This window comes from Eleginops maclovinus, chromosome 6, assembly GCF_036324505.1.
Source record: "Eleginops maclovinus isolate JMC-PN-2008 ecotype Puerto Natales chromosome 6, JC_Emac_rtc_rv5, whole genome shotgun sequence".
NCBI classification, from domain to species: Eukaryota; Metazoa; Chordata; class Actinopteri; order Perciformes; family Eleginopidae; genus Eleginops; species Eleginops maclovinus.
The window spans coordinates 26,106,116-26,129,195 of NC_086354.1; the positions used below are offsets into that span (position 1 = coordinate 26,106,116).

General features: G+C 44.6%; 1 protein-coding gene across 1 annotated transcript; it reads right to left on the minus strand.

Moving 5' to 3' along the window:
* Window positions 1–16,253: 16,253 nt before the first annotated feature.
* mplkip (M-phase specific PLK1 interacting protein) lies at window positions 16,254–17,196 on the minus strand. Its single transcript, XM_063885191.1, has 2 exons — window positions 16,775–17,196; window positions 16,254–16,627 (listed from the first exon to the last, which is right to left on the minus strand). Exons 1-2 carry the CDS (start codon window positions 17,102–17,104, stop codon window positions 16,532–16,534), a joined length of 426 nt encoding a protein of 141 aa, XP_063741261.1. The 5' UTR covers window positions 17,105–17,196; the 3' UTR covers window positions 16,254–16,531.
* Window positions 17,197–23,080: the final 5,884 nt, after the last annotated feature.

A 23,080-nucleotide genomic window follows, 5' to 3' on the forward strand; every position in this document is an offset into this window, starting at 1 on the left:
GTTGCACTGTAAAAAGCACTTTGAGCTTGAATTCGTTCATTCTGGATGTATTTTGAAACCTTGCATACTCTTATTTTGAAATACAGCAGTGGGCTGCATGTGATTGGCGGACAATGGTACTGTGTTTCTGTGATGAGTGACTTCTAAGTTAAAGAAGATAAATGATTTAAAGACATCGACAACACAACGTTTGAACAACAGGGAACTTTATTAAGAGGCCGGGTCTCATGTCGGTCTGTGGACTACAAAGATGGCTGCTCTTTTAAGTGCTGTTTCCTCTAACACAGGGGTGTCCAAACTACGGCCCGGGGGCCAAATGCGGCCCGCAGGTAATTTTGAATCGGCCCTCAGCAAATTCTAAAAGTTTAATGCAATATGGCCCACAAATTAAACTTTTGCTTGTCTTATATTGTACTTCTCAAATAAACATGTTCAAATATATGAATGAGCCCAATTGTCAAATAAAAATTCAGTCATTTAAAATCTAAAACATTTTCTAACAAATCTTAGTTGATGAAAAAAAACCAATAACTTATTTCTATAACCAGCTTGAAATTGAACCTTCATATTTACTCTTATTATAAGCAATCCAAGGCTTCTGTTTTAAGGGATGAGCTGCCAACAAAATAAATGAACCCTAAAGACAGACGGGATGTAGGCTGTTCTTTTTCTGAAACCATCTGAAAGTATCGCACATTATTCACCTACATTAGATTTGTTTTGCTAACTTATAACTTAACTTTTGAGGCGATATTCACCTCTATAAGTGACCCAGCTCTCTGTATATTATTCTGTATGTGGCCCTAGGTGAAAAAAGTTTGGACACCCCTGCTCTAACAGAACAGAAATGCATACTGATATCTTCTTATAGTAAGACTTCCTGTGACATGCAAAGAATTGTGGGGATGAACAGAGAGCATGCTGGGGTATTCTGCGGTATTATCAACTTCAGACAGGAAGTGTACAATGCAACCCCTCCTGCTGAACGTAGCAGTGCGCCTGCCTACTGAACCTGCCCCCCCACCCCCACAGGAAGTCAACGTCTTGGTCCGGGAGTGAGTCTGAGGAGGTCAGGATGCTGAGGGATGAGGGGGTGGTGATGGGGAGCTGCCCTCCCAGGTGAATGTCTGCAGCGAATCAGGGGGCGGGGCAGCGAGGTCGGCCTTCTGCAGCCGGTCCCACAGGAAGTCCTAGATGTTTGTGGCAGTGGGGGGGTCCAGGTGTCTCAGGGCCGACATGTCGAAGGCCTCGGTGTCCTCAACCCCCCCGCCTTCATCATCGTATCACATTTGGTTCTCCAACACGACCCGAGCATCGGCCGCCATCAGGTGCTCGACGCCCCACAACAAGGTATATTATTATAGACTATTTATTTCAAAGTTACCCCGCAGTGTGAGTGTGCAGGTTAATACGGCGGCAACGCTGCTGAGGGCCCCCCCCCCAGTGGCCCTGAAGGGGGCAGCGACAGGCACTGATGGACAGGGTGTTGGTGCTGCTGAGAGACCTCTCTCTGAAATCACCACTGACAGGAAGTGCAGCCGGTCCCGCCGGAGGGTGCTGAGCCGGGTCAGGACCGAGGCTGTGTTGTCTGAGGATGGGAACCACTGCTTTAACACCATCCACTGTGAGAGGGGGAACCCCCACCTTACACACCATAGCCCTTTCTCATTTCTCAAATTCTCGTCTCCTCGACTCCTTGGTAGTGACTTGAAAATTGATGTCAGTGTGTGGTGATGCACATCGAGGATTGAGCATCAAGGAGGCTCTCTGGATGAGCTATAACCGAGGAGACACTGATGTAGAGGAGAGGAGAGAGGAGGCTCTTTGGAGGGGCTATAACCGAGGAGACACTGATGTAGAGGAGAGGAGAGAGGAGGCTCTTTGGAGGGGCTATAACCGAGGAGACACTGATGTAGAGGAGAGGAGAGAGGAGGCTCTTTGGAGGGGCTATAACCGAGGAGACACTGATGTAGAGGAGAGGAGAGAGGAGGCTCTTTGGAGGGGCTGTAACCGAGGAGACACTGATGTAGAGGAGAGGAGAGAGGAGGCTCTTTGGAGGGGCTGTAACCGAGGAGACACTGATGTAGAGGAGAGGAGAGAGGAGGTTCTTTGGAGGGGCTGTGTAACCGAGGAGACACTGATGTAGGGGAGAGAGGAGAGAGGAGAAAGGAGACTCTTTGGAGGGGCTGTAACCGAGGAGACACTGATGTAGGGGAGAGAGGAGAGAGGAGACTCTTTGGAGGGGCTATAACCGAGGAGACACTGATGTAGGGGAGAGAGGAGAGAGGAGAGAGGAGAGAGGAGAGAGGAGAGAGGAGAGAGGAGAGAGGAGAGAGGAGGCTCTTTGGAGGGGCTATAACCAAGGAGACACTGATGTAGGGGAGAGAGGAGAGAGGAGGCTCTTTGGAGGGGCTGTAACCGAGGAGACACTGATGTAGGGGAGAGAGGAGAGAGGAGAGAGGAGACTCTTTGGAGGGGCTGTAACCGAGGAGACACTGATGTAGGGGAGAGAGGAGAGAGGAGACTCTTTGGAGGGGCTGTAACCGAGGAGACACTGATGTAGGGGAGAGAGGAGAGCGGAGAGAGGAGAGAGGAGAGAGGAGAGAGGAGAGAGGAGGCTCTTTGGAGGGGCTGTAACCGAGGAGACACTGATGTAGGGGAGAGAGGAGAGAGGAGGCTCTTTGGAGGGGCTGTAACCGAGGAGACACTGATGTAGAGGAGAGAGGAGAAAGGAGAGAGGAGAGAGGAGAGAGGAGAAAGGAGAGAGGAGAGAGGAGAGATGAGAGAGGAGAGAGGAGACTCTTTGGAGGGGCTATAACTGAGGAGACACTGATGTAGGGGAGAGAGGAGAGAGGAGAGAGGAGAGAGGAAAGATGAGAGAGGAGAGAGGAGAGAGGAGAGAGGAGAGAGGAGACTCTTTGGAGGGGCTGTAACCGAGGAGACACTGATGCAGGGGAGAGAGGAGAGAGGAGAGATGAGAGAGGAGAGAGGAGAGAGGAGAGAGGAGAGAGGAGAGAGGAGGCTCTTTGGATTGGCTGTAACCGAGGAGACACTGATATAGGGGAGAGAGGAGAGAGGAGAAAGGAGAGAGGAGAGATGAGAGAGGAGAGAGGAGAGAGGAGAGAGGAGAGAGGAGAGAGGAGAGAGGAGATTCTTTGGAGGGGCTGTAACTGAGGAGACACTGATGTAGGGGAGAGTGGAGAGAGGAGACTCTTTGGAGGGGCTGTAACCGAGGAGACACTGATGTAGGGGAGAGAGGAGAGAGGAGAGAGGAGAGAGGAGGCTCTCTGGAGGAACTGTAACCGAGGATATATTGATCTAGAGGAGAGAGGAGAGAGGAGAGAGGAGAGAGGAGGCTCTTTGGAGGGGATATAACCGAGGAGACACTGATGTAGAGGAGAGAGGAGAGAGGAGAGTAGAGAGGAGAGATGAGGCTCTCTGGAGGAACTGTAACCGAGGATATATTGATCTAGAGGAGAGAGGAGAGAGGAGGCTCTTTCGAGGGGATATAACCGAGGAGACACTGATGTAGGGGAGAGAGGAGAGAGGAGACTCTTTGGAGGGGCTGTAACTGAGGAGACACTGATAGGGCGGTGGTGGCGAAGTCCATAGGGGGCTTGGCCTGGGAACTGGAAGGTCACCAGTTCAAGTCCCCGAAAGACCAAGTGCCACCGTGGTGTCCCTGAGCAAGACACTGGTTACCTACACTGCTCCTAACACTAGGATGGGTCAAATGCAGAGACCGCATTTCGTTGTCCTAGTACTTGTACTCTGTGCAATGACAATAAAGTTGAATCTTCTTCATCTTCATGTAGGGGAGAGAGGAGAGAGGAGAGAGGAGAGAGGAGAGAGGAGAGAGGAGAGAGGAGAGAGGAGAGAGGAGAGAGGAGAGAGGAGAGAGAAGGCTCTCTGGAGGAACTGTAACCAAGGATATACTGATCTAGAGGAGAGAGGAGAGAGGAGGCTCTCTGGAGGAACTGTAACCGAGGAGACACTGATGTAGAGGAGAGAGGAGAGAGGAGGCTCTTTGGAGGGGCTATATCCGACGAGACACTGATGTAGAGGAGAGAGGAGAGAGGAGAGATGAGAGAGGAGAGAGGAGAGAGGAGAGAGGAGACTCTTTGGAGGGGCTATAACCGAGGAGACACTGATGTAGGGGAGAGAGGAGAGAGGAGAGAGGAGACTCTTTGGAGGGGCTGTAACCGAGGAGACACTGATGTCGAGGAGAGAGGAGAGAGGAGAGAGGAGAGAGGAGAGAGGAGAGAGGAGGCTGTTTGGAGGGGATATAACCGAGGAGAGAGGAGAGAGGAGAGAGGAGAGATGAGAGAGGAGAGAGGAGAGAGGAGGCTCTCTGGAGGGGCTATAACCGAGGAGAGAGGAGAGAGGAGAGAGGAGAGAGGAGAGAGGAGAGAGGAGGCTCTTTGGAGGGGATATAACCGAGGAGAGAGGAAAGAGGAGAGAGGAGAGATGAGAGAGGAGAGAGGAGAGAGGAGAGAGGAGAGAGGAGAGAGGAGGCTCTCTGGAGGGGCTATAACCGAGGAGACACTGATTTAGATGAGAGGTGCGATCACCCCCCCGGATATTAGGCTACATATGCTTATAATAAAAGTGTTTTAATTGTGACACAATGTTTACAGTGAGAACAGCTGTGAGTTCCGAGCAGAAAGCAAAGCAGTGAGTATAATATATATCACTCCTCACCTGGGACCACCCTGAAGAGATGACCCTCTGATCCAGAGTAGAGTAGTCAGTGTACAGCTGGGATAACAGGGTACATTTGCTGAGCCCTCAAAATAACTCAACACAGCCATTAATGTCTAACCCGCTGCAACAAAGGTGAGTACACCCTAAGTGAGAATGGCCAAATTCTGCCCAAAGTGTCGATATTTTGTGCCACCATTATTTTCCAGAACTGCCTGAACTCTCCTGGGCACAGAGTTCAGTAGAGCTTCACAGGTTGCCACTGGAACCCTCTTTCACTCCTCCATGACTACATCACAGAGCTGGTGGATGTCAGAGACCTTGTGCTCCTCCACCCTCCGTCTGAGGATGCCCCACAGATGCTCCACAGGGTTTAGGTCTGGAGACATGCTTGGCCAGTCCATCACCTTTACCCTCAGTCTCTTTAGCAAGGCAGTGGTCCTCTTGGAGGTGTGTTTGGGGTCGGTATCATGTTGGAATACTGCCCTGCGGCCCAGTTTCTGAAGGGAGGGGATCATGCTCCGCTTCAGTATGTCACAGTACACATGGGCCTTCATGGTTCCCTCAATGAACTGTAGCTCCCCACAGCAGGCAGCACTCCTGCAGCACAAAATATAACAACTTCAGAAAACAAATAAGTCGCTGAGAGGCTGAGGCCGTGCCTGCAGTTGAGGTAAGTATTCTTTGACCCACCTTTTCCAGAACAAATCTGACATGTACTGAACATGCTTCCAGCGCCTGCGAGCATACATGTCCACCTTCTGGAAGTCTCCTGGTGGTAAAGAAGGGTGATGAACAGCTGATTTAGTGTCAATGCCTCCAAATCGTTAGGATTCATAGATGCTTTAGTAATTGTTCGGGTATTAATGATAGCTTCTGCTTCACAAAGAACGGTTTGAAGGCCCTCTTCGTCCACGTTTTGCACATTCAAAGTGGAGTTGAGGACTTTCCGCCCAGCAGGGGAGTTAAAAGTCCATTTGATTCCTTTCTGAAGAAGCATATCATTAACCTTTGACTGATTCCATTGCTCAATGGCTGTTCTCAGTTCACGCTCTGAACTGAGAACTCCAATGAAGTTTGTTCCATTATCAGAGCGCAGTTCCAAAACCTGACCTCGTCTTGCGATAAAGCGTTTGAGTGCATTTATGAAAGAGTCTGTCTCCAGTGACGGTGCTACTTCAATGTGGATTGCTTGTATGGCCATGCAGGTGAAAATAACACTGTACCTTTTCACTATGCTCCTTCTACTCTTCACTTCAAACGGACCAAAGTACTCCACTCCGACATGAGTAAAAGGTGGTTCGTCTGGAGTAACTCTTTCAGAAGGTAAATCTGACATTTGTTGGGACATTGGCTGAGCATTAAGTCACCGACAAGTGACACACTTGGATAGAACTCTCCTCATGGCTGCACTAGCGCCAGTGATCAAGTATTTCTCTCGAAGTTTAGATAACACATGGTTACGGCCACCATGTCCAACGTCTTGATGGATATATCTTAAGAGAAAAGTCTGAGATAGGCTAGGCTATTGGCTAGTATGACAGGGTGTTTATCCTCTGCGGGCATAGATGCCCTACTCAGTCGACCACAAACCTTCAGGACGTCATCTTCCACCAGTGGGCATAATTTATAAATGTGACTAGAACCCATAACACTTTTGCCCTTTCGCAGTCTGGATAGCTCATCTGAAAACATATTTCTTTGACAGAACTTGATGTTTTCCAATTCAGCCTTCTCAAGCTCCTCCACTGACAGGCAACTGGAAACTGTCTCCTTAAAAATGCTCATATCTTTCTCCAATACCTTTCTTGTTTTTCAACATCTACAGCAGGTTGTGCAAGAGCCATGTTTAATTGTTTCCTCTTCTGGGCACAAGACAAGAGCCATACCTTAAACCTCAAGATCCAAGCGATGGACTTTCTCAGAACAGTCCAGGAAATATATGGATCATGCAAGTCAAAGCATCAACCTTTTCAACAGCTTTGTTTACCTCAGGGTCATCTGATGGAATTTGATGGACCTTTTAAGGATTGATAGGCCACATACTCTCAGGTTGAAGGAGAAAACGTGGACCTGACAACCATGTAAAATTCTTGGGATCTTTTCTTGACATTCCAGCTTGTTCCTCCAATCTGCATTTAGGGAAGTCTGTACTGAACAGCTGTTACCAAGTTCATCTAAATGCATAACTGAGATTCTGTTCACAGATACTTCTGGTTTGTCAAGATCCATTGCATTTCCACTCACTCCATTAAGTGGTCCATTTACGGTCCAGCCTAGAATTGTCCTTATTTCATAAGGTCAATCATCCATACTGTGTATGACTTCCAATGGTTCCAAGGCCTTATGAACATTGGTTCCGATCAAAAGCCAAATCCCTGCAGTTATTTCAGGCAAAATAACGTTTTTTAGATGAGGCCATCTCTGTAGGTCCGCTTGTCTAGGAATGTTACCACTGTGGACAGGCATGCACTGTTGGGTGTAGGTTTGTGGCAGTTCACAGAAATTGTCATTTTTTAAACCAGCCACTTCTAGCCATAACACAATATGGCTATTTACGACCCTCTCTTGACTCATGGTTCGTAATAGAATCTGCGCCTTCTACCCTGTTAGGCCGAGCTCGTGCATCAAATCTTCTGAACAAAACACTGCTGTACTTCCCGGGTCCAAGAAAGCATAGGTGGTGACAATCTTGCCGTCTTTCTTTGACTTAATTTGTACTGGAACTATGGGAGGTTTACAGCCCACATTTTAAGCAGGACATCCGTTTATTGCAATTTTTGCTGATGTGACTCACGCACAAACAGCCGAAACAGACACCTTCTCCTTTTTCAAGTTCATGACACAAGTCCAATGTGTGAGCTCCTCCGCAGCACAGACATCCTCTGTCTTGTCAGAATGTGTTCCTTCCATTCAGTTACAGTCTGGGTTTCAACTTCTACGGGGGCTACAGTGGTGGCAAAGCTAATTCCTCTTAAACCTGAAAGTGGCTGCGATCTGTTTAAACCAGCATGTATTGTTGTGAAGGGAGCATCTTGTATATTTCCAAACACTGGGTCGGTTAAGATTTTTACTTGTCTCTCAATGAAATGTGTAATGTCAAAGAATGTTGCTCTGCGGCTGTTCCTCTCCTGCAGCTCACAGGCTACGGTTCTAACTTGTCCCTGAATTGGTAAGGTAACTTTCTAATTATGACGATCATGTTTGCAGGCATGTCAAGCTCATGTAAATATTGCACCTCTTCCATTGTGTTTGCACATGCTCTGAGGAAGAAACTAAAGTCTTGCAGAGCCTTAACGTCTTCGGTTCTGATAGGGGGCCATGAAAGAGCTTTTTGCAAATATGCAGATGCCACTTTCTGCTCATATCCAAATTGCTCCTGCAATAAAGCTTTAGCCTTGATGGATCCCCTCTCTGGATCCATATGCCGGCAACTTCAAACAAGTCCTTTGGGATGACCTATAGTGTACTGCTCCAAAAAATAGAGTTGGTCACTGTAGCTGTTTGTGTTTCTTTCAACAGCGTTCTCAAAAGCCTTAATAAATGCATGATATTTGAAAGGGTCGCCACCAAAAACTGGAATCTCTGTCTTTGGCAGAGATGAAAGACATTGTTGGTGTATTAGGGGTGTAGTTATTTCATTTTGTTTTCTCATAATGCCCAGTATATTGTTTTGATCTTCATTTGCATTCGAGGCATCTCCATAATGTATTGGTGTTTTCACATTTGATTCTTGAAGGGATATTGGCTCTGAGGAAAGAAACCTCGGTTATGTTTTATACTTACACCTTGTTGTTGGATCCAAGAAGTCAATTTTAGTCTCCCTTTGACTTATCAACATTTGTGGAATATTTATATTGTCCTTGGCACTGTAGAGGGCTTGTGGTTTTAGGTTTTCTTTCTCAAGATAAGAGTTCATTCCATCTGAATGCTTTGTGTTTGAACTTTTTCCACTGAGGAGGCTCCGTGTTTGTAACACATCTAATTTAGCAATGTGTGCTGCAATGTCCTCCTCCATCTGAAGTTGCTCCTTCCTTCTCCTGATTCGTTTCTCCTCTTCCTCCAGTTCATGTTTGTCCTTTAATCAAAGATACTGACGAACCAATCCCTTTGTTTACTTTGTTCATCCTCTGGGAGTAAAGGAATCAACATTTCATGCGAGATGATAGCATCTTCTCCCAGTTGAATTAAATTCCTTAAATGATTTTGCACACGTGAGGCATTTTCCTTCTCTCTCATATGTGCTTTTATTTCTGGTATGAGTCCTTTGATTTTATTCACAATGGTTTTACATTCCTGTTGGAGTTTTTCCATTTCATTTACCAATGCCTTTGCAGTGAGTTTTCTTTCTCTTTTCCCAAAGTCCGTTTCACAACTTTCCACGTCAACATTTATTTGACTCATTTTCTTTCTTTTATTATTCGAGTTTCCTCCATACATGAGTTAGGAAACACAATCGCGAACAGGAAATAAATTCCTTCAAAAGCATCACATTTTCAAATCAGCAAAGCAGCGCCGCTTTCAGTGCGACGGAGCGGAGATAAACAGTGGTGGATATAAAATCTTCGTCCATTCCATAGATTTTATAGTGCACATTCACTGGTAAGGCTTACCTGGCTGTGATCCGCGTTTAAATGTGACTTCCAAAGCTGCAGTCTTTTGTTAACAGCCAGTGCTTACCACCCTGAATTATTTCCGACAATAGCTTATCTTCATTCTTCTCCAATTGATCCGTGCGCTGTTTGGAGAGGATTCTTCTTACGGCTTGTGTGGTTGTTGTTTTTTGTTGACAAAAGGGTAGGGGCACACTTGTCTTTGTACTCCTCTCCTGGTCCCCGCCACACACATCTGACACCATCTGACCCAAATGAGTTAACCTTGGTCTCATCAGACCACAGGACGTGGTTCCAGTAATCCATGTCCTTAGTCTGCTTGTCTTCAGCAAACTGTTTGCGGGTTTTCTTGAGCATCATCTTTAGAAGAGGCTTCTTTCTGGGAGGGTTAGCCCTTGGTGTTCAGAGAGAACAGGAAGTGATGTCCATCCTGAGGTTGGTCCCGGTCCACAGTGCTCAGAGTCTCAATGATCTTAGGTTAGCAGAAGGTAAGTTTACCTTGATCACATGAACTGATCCACCTTTACATCTGAGGTCACGTTTAAAACCTGAACCTCAAGTGACTGATGGTCATGTGACTGACATGTACATTATGTGACTAATGGTCTGACTGTGCAATGGTGTGCAAAAGTGTTTGCTCCCTTCCAGATTTCTTATTTTCTTGCATGTTTGTCACACTTAAATGTTTCAAATTTAAATATTAGACAAAGATACCACAAGTAAACACAAAATGCAGTTAATGCAGGAAAAAAGAATGCAAACCTACATGTCCCTGTGTGAAAGAGTGGCTGTCCCTTGATTACTACTTGTGTTGTTGTTTTCCCCCCTGCTCTTTTCTCTTCTCCTTATTTCAACCTCATTCTGCACTACTAAGAATGGACCAAAGCAAACACAGGGGTGGCAGCAATCCACTAACCTAGTGTGTCTAACAATGTGATGAAATGTAGAGGGTACCCCAAACTTACCTAATGCCTCCACCACACACACAAACACACACACACACACACACACACACACACACACACACACACACACACACACACACACACACACACACACACACACACACACACACACACACACACACACACACACACACACACACCCTCTCTGGAGGGAAACCACAGATGTGTCATCAGAAGTGTTTTCAGGGTTAGTAACACTTGAATGCATGTCTTGAAACAAGAGTGTGTGTTTGTGTGTTTCTGCCCCAGTTATCTGCAGTCTCAATCATTGGATTTTATTTTCTCTCTTCAACATCAACACACATCTAACCCTTTTCCAGAGGAAAAACATCAGAGTGCGCCTCCTCCCAGCTGCAGCCTTAACTACAGCCAGTCATAACCACAGCCAGAACTACAGCCTCAACTACAGCCAGAACTACAGCCTCAACTACAACCAGAACTACAGCCTCAACTACAGCCAGAACTACAGCCTCAACTACAACCAGAGCTACAGCCTCAACTACAGCCAGAACTACAGCCTCAACTACAACCAGAACTACAGCCTCAACTACAGCCAGAACTACAGCCTCAACTACAGCCAGAACTACAACCTTAACCACAAACAGAACTACAGCCTCAACTACAGTCATAACTACAGCCTTAACTACAGCCAGTCCTAGAGCCAGTCATAACTACAGCCTTAACTACAGCCTTAACTACAGCCTTAACTACAGCCTTAACCACAAACAGAACTACAGCCTTAACTACAAACAGAACTACAGCCTTAACTACAAACAGAACTACAGCCTTAACTACAAACAGAACTACAGCCTTAACTAGACAGAACTACAGCCTTAACTACAAACAGAACTACAGCCTTAACTACAGTCATAACTACAGCCAGTCATAACTACAGCCAGAACTACAAACAGAACTACAGCCTTAACTACAGTCATAACTACAGCCAGTCATAACTACAGCCTCAACTACAGCCGTAACTACAAACAGAACTACAGCCATAACTACAAACAGAACTACAGCCATAACTACAAACAGAACTACAGCCAGAACTACAAACAGAACTACAGCCTTAACTACAGTCATAACTACAAACAGAACTACAGCCTTAACTACAAACAGAACTACAGCCTTAACTACAAACAGAACTACAGCCTTAACTACAAACAGAACTACAGCCTTAACTACAAACAGAACTACAGACTTAACTACAGTCATAACTACAAACAGAACTACAGCCTTAACTACAGTCATAACTACAAACAGAACTACAGCCTTAACTACAAACAGAACTACAGCCTCAACTACAAACAGAACTACAACCTTAACTACACCCAGAACTACAGCCTTAACTACAAACAGAACTACAGCCTTAACTACACCCAGAACTACAGCCTTAACTACAAACAGAACTACAGCCTTAACTACAAACAGAACTACAGCCTTAACTACAAACAGAACTACAGCCTTAACTACAAACAGAACTACAGCCTTAACTACAAACAGAACTACAGCTTTAACTACAGTCACAACTACAGTCTTAACTACAGTCATAACTACAGCCAGTCATAACTACAGCCAGAACTACAGCCTTAACTACAAACAGAACTTCAGCCTTAACTACAGTCATAACTACAGCCTCAACTACAGCCGTAACTACAAACAGAACTACAGCCTTAACTACAAACAGAACTACAGCCTTAACTACAGTCATAACTACAGCCAGTCATAACTACAGCCTCAACTACAGCCGTAACTACAAACAGAACTACAGCCAGAACTACAAACAAAACTACAGCCAGAACTACAAACAGAACTACAGCCTCAACTACAAACACAACTACAGCCTTAACTACAGTCATAACTACAGCCTTAACTACAGTCATAACTACAGCCTCAACTACAGCCGTAACTACAAACAGAACTACAGCCTTAACTACAGTCATAACTACAGCCTCAACTACAGCCGTAACTACAAACAGAACTACAGCCTTAACTACAGTCATAACTACAAACAGAACTACATCCTTAACTACAGCCTTAACTACAGCCTTAACTACAAACAGAACTACATCCTTAACTACAGCCTTAACTACAAACAGAACTACATCCTTAACTACAAACAGAACTGCAGCCTTAACTACAGCCTTAACTACAAACAGAACTGCAGCCTTAACTACAGCCTTAACTACAGCCTTAACTACAAACAGAACTACATCCTTAACTACAAACAGAACTGCAGCCTTAACTAGACAGAACTACAGCCTTAACTACAAACAGAACTACAGCCTTAACTACAGTCATAACTACAGCCAGTCATAACTACAGCCTCAACTACAGCCGTAACTACAAACAGAACTACAGCCAGAACTACAAACAGAACTACAGCCAGAACTACAAACAGAACTACAGCCAGAACTACAAACAGAACTACAGCCTCAACTACAAACAGAACTACAGCTTTAACTACAGTCACAACTACAGTCTTAACTACAGTCATAACTACAGCCAGTCATAACTACAGCCAGAACTACAGCCGTAACTACAAACAGAACTACAGCCTTAACTACAAACAGAACTAGAGCCTTAACTACAGTCATAACTACAGCCTTAACTACAGCCTTAACTACAAACAGAACTACAGCCTCAACTACAAACAGAACTACAGCCTTAACTACAGTCATAACTACAGCCTTAACTACTGTCATAACTACAACCAGTCATAACTACAGCCTCAACTACAGCCGTAACTACAAACAGAACTACAGCCTTAACTACAGTCATAACTACAGCCTTAACTACAAACAGAACTACAGCCTTAACTACAAACAGAACTACAGCCTTAACTAGACAGAACTACAGCCTTAACTACAAACAGAACTACAGCCTTAACTACAAACAGAACTACAGCCTTAACTACAGTCATAACTACAGCCAGTCATAACTACAGCCAGAACTACAGCCTTAACTACAAACAGAACTACAGCCTTAACTACAGTCATAACTACAGCCAGTCATAACTACAGCCAGAACTACAGCCGTAACTACAAACAGAACTACAGCCATAACTACAAACAGAACTACAGCCAGAACTACAAACAGAACTACAGCCTCAACTACAAACAGAACTACAGCCTTAACTACAGCCATAACTACAGCCTTAACTACAGTCATAACTACAGCCTTAACTACAGTCATAACTACAGCCAGTCATAACTACAGCCTCAACTACAGCCGTAACTACAAACAGAACTACAGCCTTAACTACAAACAGAACTACAGCCATAACTACAGCCTTAACTACAGTCATAACTACAGCCTTAACTACAGTCATAACTACAGCCAGTCATAACTACAGCCTCAACTACAGCCTTAACTACAAACAGAACTACAGCCTTAACTACACCCAGAACTACAGCCTTAACTACACCCAGAACTACAGCCTTAACTACAAACAGAACTACAGCCTTAACTACAGTCATAACTACAGCCTTAACTACACCCTTAACTACACCCAGAACTACAAACAACTTCAGCCTTAACTACAGTCATAACTACAGCCTCAACTACAAACAGAACTACAGCCTTAACTACAAACAGAACTACAGCCTTAACTACAGTCATAACTACAGCCAGTCATAACTACAGCCTCAACTACAGCCGTAACTACAAACAGAACTACAGCCAGAACTACAAACAGAACTACAGCCAGAACTACAAACAGAACTACAGCTTTAACTACAAACAGAACTACAGCCAGAACTACAAACAGAACTACAGCCTTAACTACAGTCATAACTACAGCCTTAACTACAGTCATAACTACAGCCAGTCATAACTACAGCCTCAACTACAGCCGTAACTACAAACAGAACTACAGCCAGAACTACAAACAGAACTACAGCCAGAACTACAAACAGAACTACAGCTTTAACTACAAACAGAACTACAGCCAGAACTACAAACAGAACTACAGCCTTAACTACAGTCATAACTACAGCCTTAACTACAGTCATAACTACAGCCAGTCATAACTACAGCCTCAACTACAGCCGTAACTACAAACAGAACTACAGCCTTAACTACAGCCTTAACTACAAACAGAACTACATCCTTAACTACAAACAGAACTACAGCCTTAACTAGACAGAACTACAGCCTTAACTACAAACAGAACTACAGCCTTAACTACAGTCATAACTACAGCCAGTCATAACTACAGCCAGAACTACAGCCTTAACTACAAACAGAACTACAGCCTTAACTACAGTCATAACTACAGCCAGTCATAACTACAGCCTCAACTACAAACAGAACTACAGCCATAACTACAAACAGAACTACAGCCAGAACTACAAACAGAACTACAGCCGTAACTACAAACAGAACTACAGCCATAACTACAAACAGAACTACAGCCAGAACTACAAACAGAACTACAGCCAGAACTACAAACAGAACTACAGCCTCAACTACAAACAGAACTACAGCTTTAACTACAGTCTTAACTACAGTCATAACTACAGCCAGTCATAACTACAGCCAGAACTACAGCCTTAACTACAAACAGAACTACAGCCTTAACTACAGTCATAACTACAGCCGTAACTACAAACAGAACTACAGCCTTAACTACAAACAGAACTACAGCCTTAACTACAGTCATAACTACAGCCAGTCATAACTACAGCCTCAACTACAGCCGTAACTACAAACAGAACTACAGCCAGAACTACAGCCTCAACTACAAACAGAACTACAGCCTTAACTACAGTCATAACTACAGCCTTAACTACAGTCATAACTACAGCCAGTCATAACTACAGCCTCAACTACAGCCGTAACTACAAACAGAACTACAGCCTTAACTACAGGCAGAACTACAGCCTTAACTACAAACAGAACTACAGCCTTAACTACAAACAGAACTACAGCCTTAACTACAAACAGAACTACAGCCTTAACTACAAACAGAACTACAGCCTTAACTACAAACAGAACTACAGCCTTAACTACAGTCATAACTACAGCCAGTCATAACTACAGCCAGAACTACAGCCGTAACTACAAACAGAACTACAGCCATAACTACAAACAGAACTACAGCCAGAACTACAAACAGAACTACAGCCTCAACTACAAACAGAACTACAGCCTTAACTACAGCCATAACTACAGCCTTAACTACAGTCATAACTACAGCCAGTCATAACTACAGCCTCAACTACAAACAGAACTACAGCCTTAACTACAGCCATAACTACAGCCTCAACTACAAACAGAACTACAGCCTTAACTACAGCCATAACTACAGCCTTAACTACAGTCATAACTACAGCCAGTCATAACTACAGCCATAACTACAAACAGAACTACAGCCTCAACTACAAACAGAACTACAGCCTCAACTACAAACAGAACTACAGCCTTAACTACAGCCATAACTACAGCCTTAACTACAGTCATAACTACAGCCAGTCATAACTACAGCCAGAACTACAAACAGAACTACAGCCTCAACTACAAACAGAACTACAGCCTTAACTACAGCCATAACTACAGCCTTAACTACAGTCATAACTACAGCCAGTCATAACTACAGCCTCAACTACAGCCGTAACTACAAACAGAACTACAGCCTTAACTACACCCAGAACTACAGCCTTAACTACAAACAGAACTACAGCCTTAACTACAAACAGAACTACAGCCTTAACTACAGCCTGAACTACAAACAGAACTACAGCCTGAACTACAAACAGAACTACAGCCTTAACTAGACAGAACTACAGCCTTAACTACAAACAGAACTAGAGCCTTAACTACAAACAGAACTACAGCCTTAACTACAAACAGAACTACAGCCCTACAAACAGAACTACAGCCAGAACTACAAACAGAACATCACTCTCTGGTGAAGCCTTTAACTCGATATGAACCAGTATTAAATGAAATGAAGAACCTGGAGGAACACGTCTTTAATGTTTGTTGAGTTTTTATTCGACATTTTTTAAACAACATCATTCATACAGTCCTCTGATGAGCAACAATCATAATGATGATGTCATCCTCATAGTGCTGATGACACTGTTAGAGGGGACAGACACTGGGTAAGCTGGGAGTTTTGCTATGGAAACACGGTACTAAACATCACCAGGGGACGAGTGCTTCCCTTATCTTTCAAAATAAAACTTGCTGTTGTTTGAAAAGGTGTATTAATAAAATGTAGACAGTCTGTTGTTGATGTTGTTGCTGTCAGTTGTTTTTTATCTGTAGATTCCTGTCTGTGATCAGAGCGGCCCAGGGGTCCTGCAGCATCGAGGGGTTGAAGTACCTCTCCACAGAGTCTCCCTGAAAACACACACACACACACACACACACACACACACACACACACACACACACACACACACACACACACACACACACACACATTCTGATAATAATTATAATAATAATATTATGTGTGATATTTAGAGAAGGGTTTCAGTCTCTCACCTGGAGGTTGTGAGCGGGACTGAAGCCCTGAGGTCGCCGAAACCCTCCTCCTCTGCTCCGCCCTCCGAACCCGGCTTGAGAGCCTCCGAATCCCCGGTAGCCGAACCCGACCGGAGAGCCTCGGAACCCCTGTGGCCCATCTCTGTATCCACGGTAAGACCCCGAAGAGTCACTGTATCCCGGAGAGCAGACCGGAGAGGAGGGGGAGTAATGCGGGCGGGGAGATCCTCCGTACGGGGAGCCGCTCCAGCCGGAGGCCGGAGAAGGGGACCGTCCGGCGGGCCGCAAAGCTACGGGGCTCTGCTGAGGTCTGTCCTGTGCTCGGTGCATGAGAGCGGATTAAGAACAACAGATGTTGAGGTTAGGGAGGAGAATCACAACAGGCTGTGAGGAACCGGAAAACAAGCATCTGTTTCCGGTTATGAGGCTTGCAGCGCCGCCCGGCGATCAAGAGCAGTAAAGACTTTCAGCTGAACACAAGACAAGGGTTCCTCTCGTCCAACCAGGAATACATGGCGAGGATAAACAGGGAGATAAACAAAAAAGATAAACAGATAAACAAAAACATAAACATAAACATAAACATAAACAGATACATAAACATAAACAGATACAAAAACATAAACATAAACATAAACATAAACAGATACATAAACATAAACATAAACAGATACATAAACATAAACATAAACAGATACAAAAACATAAACATACAGATACAAAAACATAAACATAAACAGATTCATAAACATAAACAGATACATAAACATAAACAGATACAAAAACATAAACATAAACAGATACATAAACATAAACAGATACAAAAACATAAACATAAACATATACATAAACAGATACAGAAACATAAACAGATACAAAAACATAAACATAAACAGATACATAAACATAAACAGATACAGAAACAAAAACATAAACAGATACATAAACATAAACAGATACAGAAACATAAACATAAACAGATACAGAAACATAAACATAAACAGATACAAAAACATAAACATAAACATATACATAAACATAAACATACAGATACATAAACATATACATAAACAGATACATAAACATAAACAGATACATAAACATAAACATAAACAGATACATAAACATAAACAGATACATAAACATAAACAGATACATAAACATAAACATACATAAACATAAACAGATACATAAACATAAACAGATACATAAACATAAACATAAACAGATACATAAACATAAACATAAACATACATAAACATAAACAGATACAAAAACATAAACATAAACAGATACAAAAACATAAACAGATACAGAAACAAAAACATAAACAGATACATAAACATAAACAGATACATAAACATAAACATACATAAACATAAACAGATACAAAAACATAAACATAAACAGATACATAAACATAAACATACATAAACATAAACAGATACAAAAACATAAACATAAACAGATACATAAACATAAACATACATAAACATAAACAGATACAAAAACATAAACATATACATAAACAGATACAAAAACATAAACATAAACAGATACATAAACATAAACAGATACATAAACATAAACATAAACATAAACAGATACATAAACATAAACATAAACAGATACATAAACATAAACATATACATAAACAGATACAAAAACATAAACATATACATAAACAGATACAAAAACATATACATAAACAGATACATAAACATAAACAGATACATAAACATAAACATAAACAGATACATAAACATAAACAGATACATAAACATAAACAGATACATAAACATAAACAGATACATAAACATAAACAGATACATAAACAGATACATAAACAGATACATAAACATAAACAGATACATAAACATAAACAGATACTAAACATAAACATAAACAGATACATAGTAGAAAAGAAAAACAGCAAATCAACAGTAGCACGTAAGAAATAGCTGACAGTAATCTATTACTGTGTCAAAAACGCCTTTTTGAATAGAAATGTTTTTTAGGGCCATTTTTAAAAGAGTCCAGAGTCTGTGTTTCCCTTAGGTGGTCAGGGAGGCTGTTCCATAGGCGCGGGGCTGCAGAGCTAAAGGCCCGGTCGCCCATGGTTCGGAGCTTGGTGTTGGGGACCCGAGGAGCAAGCTGTTTTGGGATCTATGGGTGCGGTTGGAGGTTTGGGGAGTAGTCAGTTCCTGTAGGTAGGGGGGTGCATGCCATTTATGCATCTATGGTGAGCAGCAGGACTTTGTAGTCAATCCGGAATGGGACAGGAAGCCAGTGTAGTGAGTGTAGAATCGGTGTTATGTGCTCATATTTCCGAACTCTCATCAGGATCCTGGCAGCGCTGTTTTGGATGTATTGCAGCTTCTGGATATTTTTGCCAGTGATCCCAGTGAAGAGTGAATTACAGTAGTCCAGTCTTGATGATATGAAGGCGTGGACGAGCTTCTCTGCATCTGACAGGGTTAAGGTGGGGCGAAGTTGGAGATGTTTTTGAGGTGGTAAAAGGAAGTTTTGCACAGGTGGTTTATGTGGTCATTAAAGGTCAGGTGAGGGTCAAACTTAACTCCCAAATTCGTGACTGTGGAGGAGAGGGGTATGACCTGAGTGTCAAAAGTGAGTTGAGTTATGGAGGATGACTGAATCTGATGTGGAGTGCCAACAAGGAGGGCTTCGGTTTGCTACTGTTTAACTGGAGAAAGTTGTTGTTCATCATGCCTTTATCTCCCCAAGGCAGGTGGTGAGACATGACGTGGCTGCAGAGGGGCTTGGGGCAGTTTTAATGTAAAGTTGTGTGTCGTCAGCATAACAGTGAAAAGACATATTATGTCTGCTGAGGCACAAGCCGGGGGGGGTACAAAATTTAAAATAATGAAGGGGGATGGGGCCCCCGGGAAATGCCCCTTTTGGGGAAAACACCACAGGTACCAGGGAGCATTTGGGAAACTTCCCATTTCCCCCAGGAACTTTTTTCAGTTCTGTCAAAAAGGGTGGGAAACCAAACCACTTGGTGTGAGATTTCGGGTAGCCCAAGGGTTGTGGGGGAGGCGCTCAAAGAGGATAGTGGGTTCCCCAGGGTGTCAAAATGCACAGTCAGGCCCGGGAGGATGAGGAGTGAGGGTAAAACCTGCATCGGTTTGTCACCCACAGGCCCATTCGTCCCCCCTGAGCAAGCTGTTTCATTTGGGGTGGGGGCGGGTCGAAATCCTGACTGAAATTTTTAAAACAATTTGTTGTGCTTGAGGTGGTCCTGTTTTTTGTAAAGGGCAAACTACCTTCTCAAAACCCCTTTTGGGAAACCGGGAAAAGAAGGTTGGGTTTGGGCCTGTAGTTAGCTAAAACCCCCCTGGCCCAAATGGGGGGTTTTCCTTGGAAAAGGGGGACGGATGCCCAGCGACCCTTGAGAGCGGGTTTTGGGACACACCCAGACTAAAGGGAAATTTTCAAAACCCCTTTGGGTGAGGGAGGCCCTGAGAGGGGGGTTTTTGGGAATTTTGCGAGAGCAGGGGGTTTGGGGGGCCAGGTACAGGTACAGGTTTTTTTTTTCAAAGAAATTTCCCAACATGGTCCCTGAACCTCACGAGAATAGGGGAAAGACAGAAAAATTTTTTCCCGGTTTAAGGTCCCTTGGAAAAGAGGGAAGCAAGATAAAGGAGCTAGCCATCATGAGGGGTTTGTTTTTTCCCTTTTGTTTCTAAAAAAGTCAATCAAGCTTTTTAAATTGGGCTCCTCTGAGCCCTAAAGGGGAAGGAAAGGGTTTTTGGTTTTCAGAAGATGGTTTTTTGGTAAAAAAAAGCTTTTTAAAGGGTTCCCGGGGGTTTTTTCATGATTAAGTTTGGGAAAAGAACTGTGATCGAGAATCTTTAAGGGAGTTGGAGTGGGCCCCTTGGGATTTCAGGGAAAGCTAGTTTTTTGGACGGGCCCCCAGAGTGTCTGTACGTCTTTCCCAGGACCGCCCAGCGTTTTTTTTTTTCCCCCAAACTCAGGTTGTAACCAGGGAGCAGACCGTGAGAAAACTGGCCGGGGGGGGGTTTCTTTTTGGGTTTTTTATTTTTTTTTGGGCCCCAAAGAACTTTTCCCCAAAAAAGAAGTCCGTCCCAAAAGGCTAAACCCTTTTTTTTTCCGGGGGCTGTTAAAGTCGGCCATTTGGCTGACCCCGGGAAAACCGGGTCCAGGGTCCCGGTTTGTGGGGAAAACCCGGGGGGCCAGTTCGGAGGGATTTTGCACTTTGTCCCCCATCAGTCAGGGGCAGGGGGGGTTTAAATGCTTGTGGGGGGATGGAGAGCTGAGGGTTCATGTGTTTTTTGTGTGGTTGACTGTTTGTTTTGTTTTTTTTTGTTTTTTTGTTTTTTTTTTATTTATGCTTTTTGTGTTCACTCCCCTAAAGTGATGAGGCGAGAGTGATGGATCTGTTCTTACCCACGCAAAGGTTCCAAAAAGGGACTTAAAAAACCAAAACCTGTCCCCTCTCCCCCCCCCCTTTCCCCCCTTTCCTCACCCTCTCCCCTCTCTCCTCCTCCCTCCCAAAAGGTGGGGTCCCGTTAATCCCTCTCCTTTTCCTCTCTCCCTACTTTCAGTGTGTCCCAGTTATATCCCTTCCTCTCCCTCTCTCCTCACCAGTGGTCCTCAGTTATATCTCCCCTCCCCTCCCCTCTCCTCTCTCCCCCCCCTCTGTTCTCCTCTCCTTTCCTTTTCCGGTGTGGGTGTGGTGGGGCCCGACCCCGGGTGGTGGGGTGAGGGGGCCGGAGTTTTGAATTGGTTTCGGGCCCCTTTTTTGGGGTTTTTCCCCGGGTTTTTCCGTCTGTTCTATTTTCCCCTTGGTCAGGTAAGCTTTATTAATTTTTTTACTGTTTTTTCCCCGAGCGTTCAGGGTTGGGGTTCAGGAAATTTTCGGGAGGAATGGCTTTCCCCCGAACGCCCCCTTTCCGTTACCCGGGCGGGGAGGGGTAAAGGAGAGCCCCCGCCGGTAGTAGCTTACTGGGGAGGGGGGTTCTGTTGGCTGTCCGTTGACCCGGTTTGGTCATGATAATTTAAACGTTTGCGTTTTAGAATGAACAAAGCATTTTAGGTTTTTTTTTTTCCTGAAGAGGGGCCCCGGGGTTTTATCAGCTGTTAGAAGTTGGAAAATTTTGGTTTTTTTCGGGGGGATTTTATTGGGGGCAGGTTTCCCCCGTCTTTTTCCCCTCCACCCCGGGGGATCCCCGGGGTTTTCCCGGGGTGTTCCGCCCGGTTCATTCCCCGAACGAGTTTTAGAGAGCGGGGGTTTCCGGGTTTTGGCAAGAATTTGGCCCAGGGGAAATTTTAAAATTTTTGAGTTTGGGGGAACGTTAAAAGGAATTTCCCAAATGAAGCACGTACTTTTCCCCTGAGGCGGCAGGTGTTCATGTTCTTGGACTCGCCGACAAAAACACTGGCCCGGGGTTCTTTGGGGGAAAAAGCCGGTAAAGGGTTCTATTTGGGGGTACGCCAGGGGGGGACAGTTCAAGTGTTTTGGTGGGAGTTGGGGGGACCCCAAACGCTTTCCCGTGCCCCAAATTGACAGCGGGGGGCGGCTCACTCCGCTGACGGGGGGGCGGTTTCCGGGCTGGCCCGGGCGGAAGGGCCCGGGCGGCTGGCGGTTTCTCCGGATTTGGGGTCCTGGGGGGGCCCGGGGCCGGCGGGCCGGGGCTTTGGGTCCGCGGCTGGGGGGTCCTTTGCGGGTTTCCGGGGCCGGGGGGTTTCCGGGGGGGGGGTCCGCTGCTGGGGGGCCCGGTGCTGGCGCCGGGGGGCCGCGGGAGGGGGAAACCCCCGGTGCGGAGGGTGGGGAAAGGCCGGGCCCAAACTGGTTCATTTTTTCCAGAGGGGATCACTTGGAAAAGGGAGGAACGAGTGGGCCCCGGACAAGCAACAGGTTTCTGTGACTGCAGAGAACCGGGAGCAGCCCACATCTGCGGGCCACTGGCAGCTTCCCAAACCAATTTTGTGGGAAAAGATCCCACTTTTAAAACCCCCAATGAAGGACAGGGAAAATGTTAAATATTTCGGGCACCCTTTTGAAGGAGGGGACATGGGTATGACTTTTTGAGTCAGATACGTATCCATAGGTGAAAAACTTAAAATCGGGAAAACGCAGATCCTTTTTTTTTGAGGAAATAAATAAATTTTTCCCTGGATGTATTTTTTTAAAAGTTTTTTAGTTAAATAAAATACTTGGTGATACTAAAAAAATTTTAATAAATCGTTGTGGGCTTTCCCTGCAAAGCCCTTGCCCGGTTTTTTGGACCTTTTTTGGATGAAAAGGAAACTTTTGCCCCC

What these genes read in the sequence shown, in the direction of transcription:
- mplkip (XM_063885191.1), bottom strand. Translation starts at nt 17,104, where the DNA reads ATGCACCGAGCACAGGACAGACCTCAGCAGAGCCCCGTAGCTTTGCGG. An exon ending in GTCCCGCTCACAACCTCCAG is followed by an intron (nt 16,628 to 16,774) that starts GTGAGAGACTGA and finishes GTGTGTTTTCAG; the next exon opens with GGAGACTCTGTGGAGAGGTA.